The sequence below is a fragment of the Eptatretus burgeri genome, chromosome 17 (assembly GCF_056783735.1).
Source record: "Eptatretus burgeri isolate ZD-2024b chromosome 17, Ebu_testis_v1, whole genome shotgun sequence".
Lineage (NCBI taxonomy): Eukaryota > Metazoa > Chordata > Myxini > Myxiniformes > Myxinidae > Eptatretus > Eptatretus burgeri.
The window spans coordinates 48,001,548-48,022,569 of NC_140977.1; the positions used below are offsets into that span (position 1 = coordinate 48,001,548).

At 41.8% G+C, this 21,022-nt stretch overlaps 2 protein-coding genes and 1 long non-coding RNA gene across 9 annotated transcripts in view; 2 read left to right on the forward strand and 1 right to left on the reverse strand.

Moving 5' to 3' along the window:
* LOC147010016 (uncharacterized) overlaps positions 1-2,637 on the forward strand; it is a 49,021-nt gene extending 46,384 nt beyond the window's left edge. Inside the window, exons 5-7 of the mRNA XM_085861036.1 lie at positions 993-1,215; positions 1,480-1,635; positions 1,762-2,637. Coding sequence (XP_085717162.1) covers positions 993-1,215; positions 1,480-1,523 — 267 coding nt within the window. The 3' untranslated portion in view covers positions 1,524-1,635; positions 1,762-2,637. The remainder of the gene's footprint in view (positions 1-992; positions 1,216-1,479; positions 1,636-1,761) is intronic.
* LOC147010017 (uncharacterized) overlaps positions 1-12,573 on the reverse strand; it is a 23,585-nt gene extending 11,012 nt beyond the window's left edge. Inside the window, exon 1 of the long non-coding RNA XR_015052720.1 lies at positions 12,467-12,573. This is a non-coding gene — a long non-coding RNA (uncharacterized LOC147010017). The remainder of the gene's footprint in view (positions 1-12,466) is intronic.
* LOC147010018 (uncharacterized) overlaps positions 11,416-21,022 on the forward strand; it is a 144,695-nt gene continuing 135,088 nt past the window's right edge. For 5 of the 7 annotated variants that reach the window (XM_085860995.1, XM_085860993.1, XM_085860999.1 and 2 more), the window contains exons 1-2: positions 11,701-12,188; positions 15,133-15,189. In XM_085860995.1, coding sequence (XP_085717121.1) covers positions 12,011-12,188; positions 15,133-15,189 — 235 coding nt within the window. In that variant the 5' untranslated portion in view covers positions 11,701-12,010. The other 2 variants (XM_085860996.1, XM_085860997.1) reach the window with 2 other exon arrangements.

A 21,022-nucleotide genomic window follows, 5' to 3' on the forward strand; every position in this document is an offset into this window, starting at 1 on the left:
GGCAAACATTTTTATGATGGGGAATTTATGTGAAACCATGAGTATGCACTCTTTTCTGTACACTAATCCTACATAGAATATACCTATAAAACAGTTCTATCACAGGAAACTTTGCAAAATAGTTAAGGCAATTTGCATAAACCATGTTTTGAATAGAAATACTTGAAAATAAAATAAATTGTGAGATAAACCTGATTTGGGGCAGTTTCTCCTGAAGCCACGAGTATGCCTTTTGATTATTCACTGTGTCCAGGGATTAAAACATTAGTAAGAGATATTAAGTTACCATAAGGGTAATACATCACCCTTAATATATGCTTAATTCCAAATCTTTGAATGCATCACCCATCACCCTTATTGCAATTTCTGCCTAACCTGAAACCATGGATATGCTGAAACCATGAGTATGCATAAGACAGTTGAAGATACAGTGGTGCCATCTAGTGTGAATCTCAGTAATACATTACTGTGAAATATCAACAACTGACAGCAACAAAGTGGAACTGCAGATAATCGTAAGTGCTCATTCTTTCTTACATTTTCTACCATTCATATGAAATCATGTGAAAACAACAAAATGTAAAGAACCTATTAGTCATTACTCAAGTAGTTTATATATGTGTTAGTGTAAGATATGCTGATTGTTTCCAAGAGTTGGTATGTAGTTACTGCTGTGAGTGATAATATGGCAAGTTTAATGTGTATTCCCTATTTAAACTGGCTTAGGAAAAATACATATGCATGGTTTCATGCATATTCAGGGCTTCACCCATTGAAGGTATCAAAACTCTGACAGATTATTACCTCTGTACTAGGTCTATTGGTACAACTACTGAAAGGAATGATAAACTTTATACTGTATGGTAATGCCATATTTTATATTCTAAATATACAGGCAGTGAGGAACTGTTGCATATTCATGGTTTAATGCATTCTATGGTGTCACAAATTATATCAGTCACATATTATTACTAAAACCTCTTACATTGCAGACTATGTTAAAGAAAAAGCGTATTAAGTCAGCTGCTGAGAAGGAGAAGGACAGACTCCGGTCCCAGCACTGGCGGGTTGAACATTCCAAAGACCCAGAGTACAAGGCTAAGCGGGCTGAAAAAGCTAGACAGGAACGGACAGCAGCAGGTCCTGTGCAGTACTCACCAGCAAGGAAAGCCCTAAAAGCTGCAAACCTGAAGGCATGGCGTAAGCGTAAAAGAGGTAAGTTCTTTATATTTAGAAATGGTATAAAAGAAAAAAGAATGATACAAACTAATTTTAATAATGTGTCCATAAATATTATTATAACTGGAATAAATATGGAATTTATATTATGAATGTTCATAGCATGTTCTGTGCAATCATCAAATTCAGTCAGAATCAGTCCCGGGCAGTGCCATGAATTCCTCCTAAATTATGTGAACTCTCTTGTTTCTGCCAACTGAAACATTACACCCATTTACTTACATTTTGTTATTTACACAGAGGAAAAGGCAGCTGCAGAGAAAAAAAAGATGCAGCCAGTATGAGACATTCTGCGAGACTGGCAGGTGAACATACAGATCCGGCCACGCTCAGAGTGCCAAGGCTGAGGCGCCAAACAATGACAGCTGTGAGTGAGCCAGAACCATCAACTTCAAGGTATATTTTTACCTCTCTTATTATAGCCTTGCTAATTATCCTTCTTTTTTACCATCTTGCCATTGTTAAATAGTTTTAGTCTTAAACATTGTAAAGTCATTGACACCGTTTTTGTTATGTTTTCAGCATGATTGTGAAGATGCCCTTTAGCAAAATGCCAAAGGTGAGGAGACTGAATAGGGCACTCAAGGAGAAGGAAAAAGAAGTGAAATCCCTCAGGTTAGCTCTCAGGAGGATGTACTCAACAGAGACCCCACCTCCCCAAGAGATACCATCACCCAAACATGCAGCAAAGCAGTTATTGACTTCAATTGATGTAACACCTAGGGTTGACCGGATACAAGCATTGCTTCCATTAACAGAGACTGTATCTCGCGTCAGAAAGGCACCGACCAGTGTAAAGAAGGTGCTCTTCCATGAGAAGACAGCATCTAGAGGTCACTTGAAAACCCTTGGCCACATGGTAGAACTGTCAAAGGACTACATCTTTAAAATAAGGAAAGCAAGCTCCATGAGGTCCTCCATTTCTCGGTCCCAGCACACAATGGTCATTGAGTTTTTTAAGCATCCGGAAAATAGCTATGACTTGCCATCAAAGAAATACCATATTCAGGGACGTGGGAGATTTGCTCTCACTGACACACTGGCAAACCTCCACTAGAAATTCTGTGCACAGAACCCTGAAATCAACATGTCTCGATGAGTATTTTGTCATGCCCGCCCAAAGAACATCACTCTGATCAAATATACCCAGAGGAGGCAATGCCTGTGCCAAGACCATGCCAATAAGGCATTGATGGTTGAAGCAATAAAGGTGCTGCCCCATTCACCTGAAGTCCTGATAGATATGTCGGATCAGGATATTCAGATGAAGCCATCATTAAATTTATTTATCATTTATCATTAAATTTTAAACCATGAGTTTGCCTTAATGTAGTAATGAAAAAATGTTGTTTACTAATTTGCCACATACACCTTCTTAGTCGAGAGGATAGAGTGTTGGATAAGCATATAAATACCTTGTAATATGTTATGGTGGATCAGTATTCTCAATTCTAAATTACTCTATTTTACAGATAAAATAACCGATACAAGTCTGAAGATGACGATGGTTCACGAGCGATATTTGACGATGTAGATTGTCTCATCCTTCACTTCTAAAACAATGTGATAATGTTTGACCAAGTTATAAAAATGATCAACATGATGTGGTACGAGTGACAGGTTATTTGCTGCAAAATGTCGAAAACCCGGTTTCGTTCAACAACTTTAAACATTTGACCTTTGCATAACCTTTAAAGGTCACAAAACAATGTTGTGGACATTAAAATAAGGAAACAGGATACGTGCTATAGCTTATTGGAGTTAGTTCGTCGAAGAAGGTCGAAAACCCGGTTCGATTCCCACAACTTTGAAAATTTGACCTTTGTAAACTTTAAAGGTCAAAGGTCAAGGATTATGACCTTTGGTGCAAAACTTCCTCTGGAACATTCCAAGAACAATATAACGTCATATAGGCTATATGGCATTTCGCACTCGGATTATCCATACTTTGATGAAATCAGCGTAAAAACAAACTTGAAGGGGGCGCCACGGGCAAGGTGTTCGAGATAGAGAAAAATGGTTTCAAGACTTTAGGTGGGGAATGACCTCAAGATTATGCAAAAAAAATATTGTCATCCTAGCTCTCAAAGTTTGGGCGGTCGTATGATTTTTATGTCAAAATTTGAAATTTTCTAAGTTCGTGACCTTGTGACCTTGACCTTGGGACAAAAATGAAAAATCTAGCTCCGTGGGGCTATGCAGGTGCCATTGGGCTAACCAAATACCGAAACCCCTGTCAGATTCGACAAACCCCCGAGGAGAAGATGCAAATTGAAATCGGCTACCCCCTAAAAACACATGTTTTGTTCGTGACCTTGTGACCTTGACCTTGGCACGAAAATGAAAAATCGAGCTCTGTGGGGCTATGCAGGTGCCATTGGGCTAACCAAATACCGAAACCCCAGCCAGATTCGACAAACCCCTCGGAGAAGATAATTTTTTATGTCAAAATTCGCAATATTCTAAGTTCGTGACCTTGTGACCTTGACCTTGGGATGAAAATGAAAAATCGAGCTCCGTGGGGCTATGCAGGTGCCATTGGGCTAACCAAATACCGAAACCCCTGTCAGATTCGACAAACCCCCTAGGAGAAGATGCAAATTGAAATCGGCTACCCCTAAAAACACTTTTTGGGCGTGGCTCCGCCAATAATGGGCGCACCTCGCCCATTCTCAGGAAAACACAACTAGATCATGATGTAAACCTCCCACCAAAATTTTATCAGGATCGGATCAAAACCCACGGCGCTATGCTCGGGACCGACAGACAGACAGACAGACAGACGCACAACAATAATGAATATAGTGGTCACTTATTTTTTTCGTGAAAATATTTTTCGTGAACCAATAAATATAAATGAAACCATGAATATGCATTAATATATCTCTCCAACTTTAAATATTGATGTCCTGTGTGCACAAGTCATACCTTACTTGACCACCCAGACTCTTCCAGATAGCCTAAGATGTATTTATTTATTTATGAACACTGAACTGCCCCGGTAATGGTAAGAACTGATATAAGGTCATGTTTATAAAAACAAATTGATTTTTAATTACACAAAATGCAATTATGTTCTACTTTTAAACAAAATCGTTTCTCAGTCACATTTATTACTGAATCGCAAGCACATACTTAATGTATAGAGATAAAAACTGGTATATAATAGGTCAGTTATATATTACACAGAAGTAACTGCTTCTTAGTGTGATTAATTAGATGCATACTCATGGTTACAAGCAGTCACCACACATAATTTAAAAGCGTTGTGAAAATTCAAATTTTCGGAGTTAAGGTGCCCAAATTGTCCCATGGATCCCTCAACATGTTTTCTGTAAGACCACAGAAACTTATAATTATAGCCGTATATTAATTTGGTGCAGATGTCCTCTGGACCCGAATAGGCGCAGTTTCGTGACAATTGACCATATATATATATATATATATATATATATATATATATATATATATATATATATATATATATATATATATATATATATATATATATATATATATATATTTCTTCTTCTTCTTCTTCTTTCGGCTCGCTCCCGTTAGGGGTCGCCACAGCGGATACAACCGTCTCCATTTCGCTCTATCCTCCACATCTTCCATTGACACTCCAACCACCCGCATGTCCGCCCTCACCGTATCCATGAACCTCTTATTTGGCCTTCCTCTTCTCCTCCTGCCTGGCGGCTCCATCATCAACATCCTTCTCCCGATATACTCCGCTTCCCTCCTGTGCACATGTCCAAACCATCTCAATCTCGCCTCTCTCACTTTGTCTCCAAACCGTCCTACCTGCGCTGTCCCTCTAATATACTCATTCCTTATCCTGTCCATCCTCGTCACTCCCAACGAGAATCGCAGCATCTTTAACTCTGCCACCTCCAACACCGCTTCCTGTCTTTTTGTTAGTGCCACCTCCTCCAAACCATACAACATAGTTGGTCTCACTACCATCTTATATACTTTCCCCTTCACTCTTGCAGCTACCCTTCTGTCACAAATCACTCCTGCAACTCTTCTCCACCCACTCCATCCTGCCTGCACTCTCTTTTTCACTTCTCTCACACACCCTCCGTTACTTTGGACAGTTGATCCCAAGTATTTAAACCCATCCACGTTCCCCACCTCAACTCCTTGCAACCGCACCATACCACCACCCTCCCTCTCATTTACGCACATGTACTCCGTCTTACTCGGACTGACTATCATTCCCCTTCTCTCCAGTACGTACCTCCACCTCTCGAGGCTCGCCTCAGCCTGCTCCCTACTCTCCCTACAGATCATGATGTCATCCGCGAACATCATAGTCCATGGGGACTCCAGTCTGATCTCGTCCGTCAACCTATCCATCACCATTGCAAACAGGAAAGGGCTCAGAGTCGATCCTTGGTGCAATCCCACTTTTACCTTAAACCGGTCCGTCATTCCTACCGCACACCTCACCGCTGTCACACTGTCCTCATACATATCCCGCACGATCCTCACATACTTCTCCACCACTCCCGACTTCCTCATACAATGCCACAACTCCTCTCTTGGCACCCTATCATAAGCTTTCTCGAAATCCACAAACACACAATGTAACTCCTTCTGGCCTTCCCTATACTTCTCCATCAACATTCTCAAAGCAAACATTGCATCACTGGTGCTCTTTCCTGGCATAAACCCATATTGCTGCTCACAAATCATCACCTCTCCTCTCAACCTAGCTTCCACTACTCTTTCCCACAACTTCATGGTGTGGCTTAACAACTTTATCCCTCTGTAATTTCCAGAGCTCTGCACATCACCCTTATTCTTGAAAATCGGAACCAGTACACTTAATCTCCACTCCTCCGGCATCCTCTCACTTTCCAAAACTTTATTAAACAATATGGTTAACAACCCCACTGCCATCTCTCCTCAGCACTTCCATGCCTCCACTGGTATACCATCTGGGCCAACCGCCTTTCCACTTTTCATCTTTTTCATAGCATTCCTCACTTCATCCTTACTGATCCATCCCACTTCCAGATTCACTATCTCCACCTCTTCCAACCTTCTCGCTCTCTCATTTTCTTCATTCATCAGCTCCTCAAAGTACTCCATCCACCTTCTCAACACACTCTCCTCACTCGTCAGCACATTCCCATTTGCGTCCTTTATCACCCGAACCTGCAGTACATCCTTCCCAGCTCGGTCCCTCTGTCTTGCCAATCGGCAGAAAATCCTTTTCCCCTTCTTTTGTATCCAACTTCTCATACAGCTCGTCATATGCCTTTTCCTTGGCCTTTGCCACCTCTCTTTTTGCCTTTCGCCGCCACTCCTTGTACTCCTGCCAACTGTGTTCATCTCTCTGACTATCCCACTTCTTTTTCGCCAACCCCTTCTTCCTTATACTTTCCTGTACTTCCTCATTCCACCACCAAGTCTCCTTATCTTCCTTTCTCTGTCCAGATGTCACACCAAGTACCTTCCTAGCTATCTCCCTCACAACTTCTGCTGTCGTTGCCCAATCATCCCACCCATCTTTACCACCATCCAACACTTGTCTCACCTCCTCCCTGAATTTCGCACAACAGTCTTCCTCCTTCAGCTTCCACCATCTGGTCATTGGTTCAGCCCTCACTCTCTTCCTCAACCTCACCTCTAAAGTCATCCTACAGACCACCAATCGATGCTGTCGAGCTACACTCTCCCCTGCCACCACCTTACAGTCACTAATCTCTTTCAGGTTGCATCTCCTGCTTAAGATGTAATCCACCTGTGTGCACTTTCCTCCACTCTTGTATGTCACCCTGTGTTCCTCCTTCTTCTTGAAATACGTATTTACCACTGCCATTTCCATTCTTTTTGCAAACTCTACCACCATTTTCCCTTCCACATTTCTCTTGTTGAGACCGTACCTACCCATCACGTCAACATCCTCTTTATTCCCTTCCCCAACATGCCCATTGAAATCTGCTCCAATCACCACTCTTTCATCCTTGGATACACTCTCCACCACTTCATCTAACTCACTCCAGAAATCTTCTTTATACTCCATCTCACACCCCATATGTGGGGCATATGCACTGATGACATTCATCATCACCCCTTCAATTTCCAACTTCACACTCATCACTCGGTCAGACACTCTCCTCACCTCCAATAACCTCTTGACATAATCTTCCTTCAGGATTACCCCGACACCATTTCTCCTCCCATCCACACCATGGTAGAACAGTTTGAAACCACTTCCAATGCTCCTAGCCTTACTCCCCATCCACTTGGTCTCTTGTATACACAGTATGTCCACCTTTCTTCTCTCCATCATATCAGCCAACTCTCGCCCTTTGCCAGTCATCGTCCCAACATTCAGAGTTCCAACTCTCACCTGCACATTTCTACCCTTCCCCCTCTCCCACTGCCTCCGGACTCTCCTTCCCCGTCTCCTTCTCCTCCTTCGCCCAGCAGTAGCACAATTTCCACTGGTACCCTGCTGACCACCGGTACCGGTGGCGGTCGTTGGTAACCCGGGCCTCGACCGATCCGGTATGGAAATTCGTTTTGTTGTCCGCATAATGATTTGGCATAGGTTTTTACGCCGGATGCCCTTCCTGACGCAACCCTGGTCGCCTCTTACGACACACAGGGATATGGTACACCTATTCTAACCGGGGCATACACCGGGCCCAGTACAACTGGTACTCATTTCGCCGACCTCGGAAGAATGGCAGGCTGAGTCAACCCCCTGGTGTTTTCAACTTGATATATATATATATATATATATATATATATATATATATATATATATATATATATATATATATATATATATATATATATATATATATATATATATATATATATATATATATATATATATATATATTTCTACATATATACAATATACATTCATACATATATTAATTCAGTGTCCCAACGGGGCTTGAACTCAGGGCCTTTTGGGTCCCAAGCCACTGCTCCAACCACTGTGCCAACACCAGGCTTTTGACTATATATATATATATATATATATATATATATATATATATATATATATATATATATATATATATATATATATATATATATATATATATATATATATATATATATATATATATATATATATATATATATATATATGCACATATAAATACCGGTCGTAGTGGCGTTCGCCTGTTATCCGGCTACTCGGAGGCTTGGTTTGGAGGATCGCTTGAGGACGGGAGCTCTGCACTGGGCCGCGCTCTGAGAGGGTGTAGGGCAACCTGGAATCATGGCGAAACCAAATCCTTATCCCTGTGTCGTAAGAGGCGACCAGGGTTGCGTCAGGAAAGGCATCCGGCGTAAAACCTATGCCAAATCAGTATACGGATCATAACGGATGATCTGCTGTGGCGACCCTGAATGGGAGCAGCCAAAAGAAGAAGAGGAAGATATACACATATACATATACAGTATATATATTGTTGCGGATCTGGGGTGGCGGGATTCTCACCCGACTCTTGGCGCCACCCTCACCACCGCCGTCTCTGGGGTTTATAACGCCGGCTGGCTCGGCACAGGCCTCGGGTCACGCGTCTTCAATCGAGATTCCAACGTAATCCTGGACCTTACCAGTTGGGCAGATAGACCCCGGTTACAGACTGGTTTGGTCAGATGCCGAGCATTTTCTGCCAGTCTGTAACCATTTTGGTTTTATATGCCAATCGAACGGATTGTTCCTCGACGCGACACAAATTGATCCATAGCGGCAACTTCATCCGAATCAACCAGATTTATTGGGGAACATAACACAAGCAAAACATTCACGACAATGTTTTAATTAATCTATAGCCCGTTCTTAACTAGGGAACTACGGGTTTCGAGGGGGTCCCTACCGAGATATACCTTAAACAACATGCAGACAAGACAGACAGACAGCAGGCAGACAAGACAGAGTACTTGGTGATGTTTCATGGATGAGAGGAAAGTGTCAAAAGCACAAATGTCGCTCGTAACAAGCCGATGTCCACGGATTCGAGCCCCCAGCTCGAACACGTCGTGTGGCAAGATGGCGCTCACCTTTCTTTGTCGCACCGCACGCGTTCTCCGCGCACTCTGACCCCACGTAAGGTCGATGGCACAAGACCGTTAGATTGACGATGGGTTTCAGCTGGTTTCTCACAAGGTCCAGCATACAAGTCCAGCCCTGGCCTGTTCACCAGACAAGGCCAAATCGGGGTGCCAAGCTCCAGCAGGCTGGGTCCATGGGATTCCAAAACGTCGTCGAGCCGTGAGGTGAGTCGGGACAGTCAGAGGCTCCGTCGTTAGCCGCAGGTTGAATCTGTCAATGACCTCCGCTCGAAGCCAACTCCAGACTCAAACAGCAGCCAGGTCCTCTCCCTGCCGATCGCACCACTCACTTTCCTTTTTCCATTCGGCGCTCGTGGCCTCAAAACCGACTGCCGTTTTTGTACTTCTCCCAAAACTGAACCACTCCAAGAGGTCTTCGTTCACTGCCAAGGGCAGACGGACCTCCTGCAGTCCTTTCCCTGCCTTTACTTCGGCCCTGGCTCGCTTCTCCAGGCCACAGAAGGCAGACCCAGCACGCCCAAGTCCAGTTTCTCTCCCGGCAGAATCACCACTGTCTCTTCTTCATTCACTCGCTTCGAAGCCACTGGCTCCTCCCCTTAGCTCCACCTCCCTCTCCAGGTCACTCCCCCTCAGCCGACTGGGCGGGGCCTATCGTCCGGAGAATGGAAGGAAGAAGAAGGAGCTCTCTCCACCACCACTGCACAAACAATAAATAGCCTCTTACACCTCACGGCACACATGTAACGTCCATTTTACCGAAAAGCCGAGCGAAACATGCATTTAATGGGGGATCTGAGCTAATCCTATATTTAGTAGCCCACCGAGGGCCATTTCCATAACAATATATATCTTCTTCTTCTTCTTCTTCTTTCGGCTGCTCCCATTAGGGGTCGCCACAGCGGATCATCCGCTGTGGCACAGGTTTTACGCCGGATGCCCTTCCTGACGCAACCTTGGTCGCCTCTTACGACACAGGAATATGGTACACCTATTCTAACCGGGGCATACACTGGGCCCAGTACACTGGTACTCAATTTGTCGACCTCGGAAGGATGACAGGCTGAGTCAACCTCCTGGTGTGTATTAATGCAAGCGGCCAACGAGGCTTGAACTCAGGCCCTTTTGGATCCCAATCCGCTACCCGAACCACTACGCCAACACCAGGCCTAACAATACATATACACACACACACACACACACACACACACACACACACACACACACACACACACACACACACACACACACACACACACACACACACACACACACACGCACGAGCCGGTAGGCGAGACATAATTGCATACTAGTCATACAGTTTTTGATGGATCGGGCTGAAAATTTTTAACAAAGAGGTTTATTATAGTGGGCATAAAAGCCTGGAAGCCCATTTTTGATTTTCGAAAAAATTATTTTTTTAGGATTTTTCTAAAATTTCAAAGTCCCGTTGCTAGGCAACGGTGGTGTCCATAGCAACGGTGCTCAAAAGCATAGAACTAGATCCTGCTATGAACCTACCTGTCAAGTTTCATCAAAATCGGTTGACTCCTCTGGCCTCCAGAGCTGTCCATTACATACAAACAAACAGACAAAAAAATGATGGTAAATAGACACCCTATTTTTGAAGGACTACCATTTGAAAAATAAAACCTAAATAAAAAAAATCGGCTCGAGTAACATTTTCTAAATATCTCGAAGTGTTTAATTCCGAAGTCTCGTTTCTCCACATTCAAAACTGTAGGACAAGTATTGAATACCGTTTGGCTTCTGAAAACGCGGTTTTTCGGCCGCTGCATAGCAACGGGTGATTGCTGAGCAACGAAACTCAAACGCGCACACTCCCAGCTCATATGGCACCTGTTCGCCAAGTTTCATCGAAATCGGTTTGCTGGTTTGTGCTGTGGAGCCTCACGTCACACACACACACACACACACACACACACACACACACACACACACACACCCCGACAATAAGGGTACTCTCGCGACCACCCAATATATATATATATATATATATATATATATATATATATATATATATATATATATATATATATATATATACACATATACATACCTATATATATGTACATATTGTTACGGTGATGGAAATTCACAGAACACCATTCAGGTTCCCCAGAGATGAGTCTGAAATGATGATGATCATCATTTCCCTCTCCTCTCCTCAGCAGCAGCCTCTTCCCTCTCAGACCTTGACAAAAATCACAAACTGGTCAAACACTTGGAACATGTCTTTCAATCATGAAAAATCCCACACACATTCTCTCTCTCTCTGTCAAGTGTGATCGGATTTGTGGTGTTGGCGGGGTTACGGTCGTACAGGGTGTTCGTGGACTGAGTAATTGGGGTGAGTGGGGATGGGCTTATTGTACTTGTGTGTGGATGATTCTCGTATTCCTTGTCCATCTCTGTGTGTATCGTGTAAGCTAATGTTGTCCATTCTCCCTTTAACTTTCTCCTCATCAGACAGATAATTATGTTCCTCAAGTTAACGTGAACGTGTAAAACAAGAATCGTGGGTTTCACCTTAATTCGAGTGATTCCCGTCAATCACAGGAACGTTAAACTCGGTTTGTAATTCCGGGGATCGATACACGTGGTTCGGAGACTCAAAGATATCGGCATTATTAGTTCGTGTCAGAGAATCGGCGAGAGCGAGACGTGAAACCGAACGTGAGGTTTCCTCGAGCCGATGGTCATGCACCGAGACCCCTCGAGCTGCGCCCACGATTCGAGCTCCTCCGCCACAAAGTCGGGCTGTGATGGAGCTTACGGAGGAGGTCCGGGAGTGGTCGCTGGGATCTCCGGGTTCAGGATCTTGGACGTTCACAACCTTCATGTTGGAGAGGACGGGACGGACCAGGGACCAGGTACGGGTTTCTCTCTTGCAGGGGATATCTATTTATGACGTACTCACGGAGGTTGATCAATGAAAAGAAGTTCCACGTGGGCGGGAGATTAATTTACCTCAGAACATTCTCCACAGAAGCTGCAGGTACTTTATTAATTAAATATTTCCCTTTGATTTGTAGACGATCCATGAACGCAACGTTTTTATTTATATAATCCATTGGACTTGAACACATCGTTCACAGTGTATCTATGTACTACGTACAAGTACCATTTTGATATTCCCAATGAATCCCACCTTGTGGAGTCGGCCCGACGATGTTTTCCTCTCCACACTCCTCGAGCCCCAATTCATCTTCTTCTTCTTCCCAAATTGAATAAAACATCTTCATCTTCTTCTTCTTCTACCCAGATCGAATAAATCTTCTTCTTCTTCCCACATCGAATAAATCTTCCTCTTCTTCTTCTTCTTCTTCTTCTTCTTCTTCCCAGATCGAATAAATCTTCTTCTTCTTCCCAGATCGAATAAATCTTCTTCTTCTTCTTCATCTTCTTCCCAGATCAAATAAATCTTCCTCCTCTTCTTCTTTTCTTCTTCTTCTTCTTCCCAGATCGAATAAATCTTCTTCTTCTGACCAGATCAAATAAATCTGACCAGATCGAATAAATCTTCTTCTTCACCACCTCCTGATATCATTCGTATTCCTCCTGAAGTTCCTCGACCCTCTCAGAATCGGCATCTCCATTAGCTGCAGGAATCACTTCTTCTTTAATCAACACACTAAATAAGAACAGTTCAATTTGTTCGACCACTTTATTAGCGTGGAACGACAATAATCAAACAAGTATTGAACAGGTTGAAACGCCCACAACATCTCTGGCTCCGGCTCAGGCTGCGCATGCGCACTGGCACAGGGGACCGTCTATATGTAGAAGTACCGTAAAGTACAATGTTCTCTACACACGAGCCTCCATGTCCCTCCAAGATAACCATTTTTATTACCACTTTGTAAATATTTATCTCAGCCCTTCAAGAGGTTTTGATCATCGACCACCTCAGCTTCTTACACTTACTCTACCTTCATCTTTCTCTCCTCTCTCTCATACAAACCCTCACTGTAACCACCACCTCCTCCAAAGTACATGAATTATCCCCATCCCTTAGTAATATCTATATCCTCTCTTCCCTCTCTCTCTCTCTCTCTTGCTTGCCATGACCTCTGTTTTCCCCATATTTATCCTTCATCTCCACTTTTCAAACTTTCCTGCCACACAAGCAATACATCCTAAAATTCCTCCTCTGCCTGACTTCACCACCTAATCATTCGCAAACCCTATTTCCGAAGCTATCCCTCTTCTTTCTCCATCGCTCAACACATCCATCACAGCCACACACAAAAACCTTTTTTAAAATATTGTGCTATATATCGTTTTTGGCCGTTTTCTCTCAATAATGAAGAATCGTTCAAAAAATTCCAGGATCTGGATCTTGGCTTCACCAAAACGTAATGAATTCGTCCTCGTCACACCCAATCTGTTCACCAAATTTAGTCCACGAATATGTCCATAACGTTTTGACATGTCCTGCTTACAGACAGACGGGCGAAAACATAACCTCAGTCCACCTGCGGTGGCAAAGGTAACGAGCGTAACCCCACCTTTGTGGGCTCATTGCAAACATGCTATGACCCTTCAAATACAGATCGGCTGTTGTGATGCCAAACAGGCTGATTGCTCGTTAAAAAGCGCTTGGCCAGCTATGGGACAAGAATGTTGTTTTACAATGTAACGACACAATGGAACATGGAAAGAGTGGTTGGCAGAGGGATGGATTGCCTACGTTTGTGTTTAGCATTTACAGCAGCTTGATGTTGCAGTGGCGAAAGCCCGTCATGTGAACTGTGGTTAGGAAGGCAAGATGGACACGAAATGATGCTGATAGATACGAATGTCGTATGTGGAATAAAATGGCCATTGTTTTTTGGGGATTCAGGAGGCAAGCAGATGGAACAAAAAGGATCTTTTGGTAAGAGGGAACAAAAAACACACGTAACCCCGATTCATATTTAAAGGGACGAATCTTCCCTGTTTCGATCTCCCATACACACACAAAACATCCGATATCAACGATCTTTCACCGAGACGATAGGCAAACATGGATTATGCCAAGCCAGAGAACATCTGTCTCCATTTCACTCATCCATTTTCCAATCAGTCCATTATTACATGTTACAGACTCTGCTTCACTACAACATGATACGTCCGAGGGTTCCCCTGCCCATACCTTGTTACGACTTTTGTCTCCGAGTTTATCAACTTTCACTCTTTCCTCACACACATTAACACCTTCACAGGTTTTAATAGGTGAGTCCGGTTCACTCATCGATGATGGCAAAGGGTGCTGTGAGTTTTTATCCCCACACTTTTTGAAAAAAGACGGGGGGAATATTGTAATTGGCTCTGTCTGTCTGTTTGTCTGTCCGTCCATCATGCTATCTCATCCTAACAGTTGGGCAGACATTCACCAAACTTGGTATTTCTGATCACCACATGGCATGAAGGTGCAAGAGCAATATCACTTTTGGCTCCCCCTCCTCCCCCCCCCTAGGGGTGGGGTCAACAGGTCAAATGCCAAAAAATGCAATTATGGGCACCTTTTGAAACCTTAAAAAAAAAAACTGTATATGCAATCAACATTGGGGGATGCATGAAATACGTAACAAATTTTTGGATTTGACCTCCGGTTCATGCCCCTCAGTGGTGGGGATTTGTGGTCACAGGGGTTAATTCGGGAGGAAAAAAAAGTAACTCAAAATTTGTGATTGGGTTATTCCTCGAGGAACTTTTTGTCATCTTTCAATCTTGCTTTAGGTGGGAAGTGTATGGATTTGCAATGGTGTGTCATCGACTTCACTCTAGTCGTTATTGTGTACTTTGTTTAAAGTAGATTTTATTTCTTTGCAGATTCTATTGTGGTGGTGAAGGTGGAACCCAAATCTCAAGATGATTTTCTCTCGCAAGGTAAGAATCCAAAATGAAATTGTGCAATTAGTTTAGTTCCAGACTTATTTTCCCCTTTATTTCACAAATTCATGGGACAGCACACAAAGCAAATGCCCTTACCTGCATGTCTTCCTCCCAATTTAAAACAACGTGTTCTTCATAAAGTTTGCAGTGCTCAGTTATTGAAACTTGGTGAAGCATTTAATAAAGATGACACAAGGAAAACAGGTGATGGAATTGAAATGTGGAATAGTAATTTGATACCAGAAGTTTACAACATTTCCTTCACGTTGGGCTTTCCCAAGTTAAGTTTGGATGACACGCTGAGGGTGAAAGAGGGAACACACCTGACCAATATTGCACAAAGGACATGCAGTCTAAAATAAATTATGGACAGTTTGGGCCCGACGAACCTTGAAACAAGGAAATTTGTGCAATATTTTACGTTATAAATTTGGTACAAAGTGTGAATGACATGCCAAAACTGTCATTTCAACCAAAACTGAGCAAAACCCTTTTTGAAATTGAATAAAGAACTGTGTATGAATACCCATGTAGAATGTCCCAATACTTTTGTTAAAACGATGCATGTTGTTGCAGATAATTTAAGCAGAACTGGATGTCGATCCGGCACTTTACTGCTTTGGCTCTTTATTCCTTTCTCAGATCAGTCCAGTTTCAAATAGATTCAGATCTCCAATGCACCCTGGTTATAATTAAACCCCACTTTTCACGATCACAATATTCACAACATGTTTTGTTCAATGCATACCTACCATGTTATCACGATCCACATCTGTAAAACCTGCATGAAACGGTCACTTTGTCCTGGTAGGTTGACTGGAAACACAGGGCCCCCTCCCTATATTATACATTTGTCGAAATACAGATTAGATTGCCAAAACAATTATCAAAAGAAACAATCGTTTTATTATTCCCTGTGTTTCTGGGTTGCTGTGATTGTGAAATACATCGCTGAGGAAGAGGGGCGGAGACACTCAGTTGAGCGAGAAGTGCTTGGATCTGCTCCTTTCGAAGAGTCTGTCAAAGAGGATCAGGGAGAACGCAAAACTGAATTTATTTTCTGAAACAGAATTTAGGTTTTATGAAAATAGAAAAATCACTGGGTCTTTAGTTCACATTGTTTTAACAGCCTGCTACATGGGGCATTCTTTGTCAAGTGAAACTCATTTTTAGTGCTGGGACTCGGATGCAAAAACTCCGTTCGAATCCGGCTCGGTAATTAGGAAAAAAAACTTACCGGGTTCTGGCTCTGCTCGGAATTCAGATAAGTTTGCAAAATGTATTTTTTAGCCCGTCCCCCATGTAACTTTCTTTTTTTTACCATTTGAGCTTTGGTCATCAAATTTTCAACAAAGCCTTATTATGAGAAATATGGAGAAAAAAATTAATAATTTTGTTGAAATAATTTTCATTATTATTGTTATTTATTATTGTTGATGTTCGACCCTTTTTGGCGTTTTTTTGCTCTTGTTTTTGAACTTTTTTTTCTTAGCAACCACTTGTCCGATTGACAAATTTTCAAGACAAAAAAAGAGCGACTACCCCTCCCCCCCCCTCGATGGGAAATATTTTCATTATAAATGTGATGTCATAGGTCTCGTGATATGACAGCCATCTTGGATTAAACGCAAAAAATTAAAGCATTATATACGTGAAACTGATGATCGGAAAAATTTGAAACTTGGCACATCTCATTCTACTCCAAATGGGGAATAAGGGATTGTAAGGATGACGTCATTGGTGAGGTGAAAGATCAGCCATAAATGGTTTAATGAAAATCCTTGTTTACCATTGAGATTCAGTGTGTATGTCCAGGTCTTAACATTTTTACCAAATGAACTTTTGTCATCAAATCTTCAATACACTTTTATTATGAGATTATGGAGAACACAAATGAATAAAATGTACAATTTTTTTTTTAACTATCGTTTTTGTCAAGTTTAGTTGAAGTACCAAGTGGCTTTGCATTTTCAGATGCTTTCTAGTTACCTCTGCCACCAAACGTGAAAGAAGGTTGTTTTCACCCCTGTCTGTCTGTTTGTGTGCAGGATATCTCAAACAGTTGTGGACGGATTCAGATGAAATTTGGTGGAGAGGTTAGGTGTGTGACAAGAATGAACTGATTTAGATTTTGGTGAAAATTCGAATCCCGATCTGGCTACTAGAATTTTTTTTTCAGTGATTCTTCACCATTGAGAGATCGGGCTAAATCAATGTCTAGCACGATATCTCAAAAAGTTATGGATGGCTTTGAATGAAAGTTGGTGGACAGGTTGTGTGTGTGAGAGAAGGACGAATTGAGTCAATTTTGGTGAAGATCCGAATCCGGATCCGTATACGAGAATTATTTAATTTGCAAAGTGATTCTTCACCATTGAGAGATGGGGCCAAAAACGATATAGAGCAAGGTATTTAAAAAAATGTATTGCGCCCGATATGTTCTTGTTGATCAGGCATCGCTTGGCGGAGGTATGCACTCTACCGAGTGCCCTTCTAGTTTTTTTTCTTTCTTTTTTATATGATCGAGGCTCAGGGAAGAGCTAGAATCAAGCGTTTGTAAATCATTCGCATGTGGGGTACATGGCCTCAATCTGAGCTGCATTGACAGGTACAGCTGGCCAAAGCACTGCTCACATTAAAATACAATGATGTCCTATGCAGGAAATGATAGCGATTAATTAGTTACTTGATAGTGCAAAGTTTAAATTTCTTTCATCCTATACTATATAATTTTATAAATATATACATACATATATATTCAACAAAAAAGCACACTGACTATGATACGACAATGATGTCATGTGCATAAATGTATCACAGAAGGCATCCGCATGGTCCTCAAGCCTTTGCAGACTGAGATTAAAGCCTATGGTCACAAATAGATGAAAGCAGAGATGTCGATCTAGATTTCACCCTTTTTATGGGCTCCGCAGGACAATGTACTGCAAGTCATTTATTTGTGACCATATTAGGCTCATTAATATAACTGAATCGAACCCCCTCACTTGATAAGGCAGCAGAGCACAGATCGAGTCCCATCACAGCAATTGCTGCACGACTTGTCAGCAAGTGTCGCCTGCCACATGAGCAAATCATCTCTGCCCCGCTGATCACCGGTCAGGAGATTTGCAGCCAGAAATATTAAATTCAACGAAAAAAGCACGCTGACTATGACACGACGATGATGTCATGTGTATAAATTACACTGTGTTATAAATTTTTATATATTCCCCCCCCCCTCTCTCTCCTCCCCTCCTCTCAATCTCCCCTCCCCTCTTGGTATTCCTTCCAGCGAAGCGATGGTATTTGCTGGTGGTAAATTAAATAAAGAAACACATCAGCTAGCATTGTTGATTCAACAGGTGAAATTTCAAGCACACGATTTTTATTGTGTTACTCCATACATTACATGTTAAATTGTGTTATAAGGTTGATTTGCATCATAAAGACATTGAAGACAGTGCCAATTGGCCTTATAATCAACATCAAAATTCCCTCGAATTTGAGTTGGCTTCTGGACCCCTCAACTTCAGAACTTGCTATCTTTTTATGTTCTGGTCAAGTTTGTAGAAGAGGATGTCTGGCCCTGGTGGTGTTGGTAGTAGTGATGGTGGTGGTCACTTCCAAAAGTTTCCATACCTGTGCATGACTTTTACCTTCAGTTTCAACTAAAACAATGCACACAACTTCTCCTAGATACAGATGTTCATCATACTTCACTACTCACCAATCTCCAACCACCCACTTGCTAATCTCACTCGAAACAATAATTTCCGACTGAATGGTTAGATCTGGTGTGGCAACACCTACTCTGTGTCAGGAACTCACAGTGCCTGACGGAGCATTTCACTCATGCCGGGTACTTGAAGGACTTCTTCATTGTCTTCTTTCTTTTGTGTGGCATGTCTTGAGATGTTGGTCTACGACGTGAAGTTAGCTGTTTTCAGCCAGCCTCACGCCCTTGTGGTCAGGTGCCACAGTTCTTGCCATTCTCCCTCTGGGCCAGGTGTCGGCAACCCAAATAACAAGAAGAGCCATTTTTTTTCGAATGAGGTCAAAAACGCAATATCCGAAGAGCCGCAGTGCATGTATTCCCTATTTCAAAAGTCCAGGATCACTGCTCACCTCCACTCATTTGTTCCTTTCTTTCCTCCCTGTGGAACCAACTTCCACATTCCATTCAACTTATCCTTCCCTCCATGTCTTTAAGGCAGCTGTTCACCACCATCTCAGATCATCCCCCATCCAAAACCATTATCTTTTGTACCCCTGTTACCTGCCCCCCCCCCACCCTCTACCTTCCAAACTTCCAGCTTTTCTTGAGTGTTTGCTTATGTATCTATCTTGTCCACACCATGCATCCCCCTACCTCACATTTGTCCCCACTTCCCTTATTTGTTCACAACTCCCTCTATTTTGTCCTTCAACTCTAGATCAAACATGAAAGGGACAAATTATCATATTTTCAGAAAGAGGAGATAAATACGATCTTGCATGTTAACTTTCATCTTTCTGTGAGTTTAAAATTAGATATATGACTTTGAAGTATTACGTCACAAAAAAATTGCAGTAAACCCCCCACAGAGATTAGCAACTCCAGATTGACAGGAGCAAATTCGAAAAATGTTGCTTTTTAAAGATTAATTGTTATTTTTAAAGTCCTTTTTGGGTTACTTTCTGTCGAGGAAACCGATTCTGATCATATTTAGACGATTCGGTAGCTTGTTTAATTCGTAAATCGTGTTTAAAATCCTCCAATTTTGCTTCTTATTTATGCCATAATTCACTTGTTTTTGTTTTGCACGAACATCCAACCACTTTCTATACTCATACAAATCCCCTTCAGACTGTGATAAGACTTGTTTTAAATCGCACTTGAATTACATCATCATAACCCTAAAATATACCCACCCAAACAACAATGAACTGAAATCAAATTAATATTAAAGCATATATTTTTGAGTTACTCTCTGTTGAGGAAGCTGATTCTGATCATATTTAGAGGATTTCGTGGCTTATTTAATCATGCTTAAAATCACGAATTTTTCTCCTTATTTATGCTGTAATTCATTTATTTTTGTCCAACAGGAACATCCAACCACTTTCTGTACTCATACAAATCCCCTTAACACTGTGATACAATATTTGTTTTCAATTGCACATGGAATTATGCAACCCTAACCCAAACAAAAATAAGTTTCCAACCATGTCATTAAATTTCAAATTGTTATTTAATTTCAAAACTTTATTAAAAATTTTTTATTAACCCTAACCCTGATTTATAAATTAAAGTTTATCGGCTATTCACCTAAATTCCTAACCCTAACACCTCGGCCCTGTATAACAAACCCATATCTAATGTGGAATAAAGAAAATATGGATAAAATTGAGAAATCTAAACAGTTGAATATATATTCATGCATACACCTGTCACTCTTTTTCTCTGTTTGAATGTTAGTCACGTAACCCCTCGCAAAGCATTTCTCCGATCGCCGTGTATGATCGCATGACCTCTTTGACCCGACACATCTGGGACTTTTCTTCCTGATACTATAAATAACGTCCTTTGTTATATAGAAAATGTGTTTAGAAGATATTTTCACAATTCTTTTGCTCATTTAGGATGATTTTTTTGTGTTAAAAGGCTGGAGTATGAGATGGAAGGGATGGTCCAAACGACCTTTTTACTTTTTTATTTCTTCTGTACACTAAATTTTGCCATACTGAGTCGGAATCAGGCTGAGTCCGTGTCCTCCAAAAATGGACTTGAGTTCAGACTAATCACTGATCATTAGTAAGGTGGACGTACACATCACCTGTATTCAAT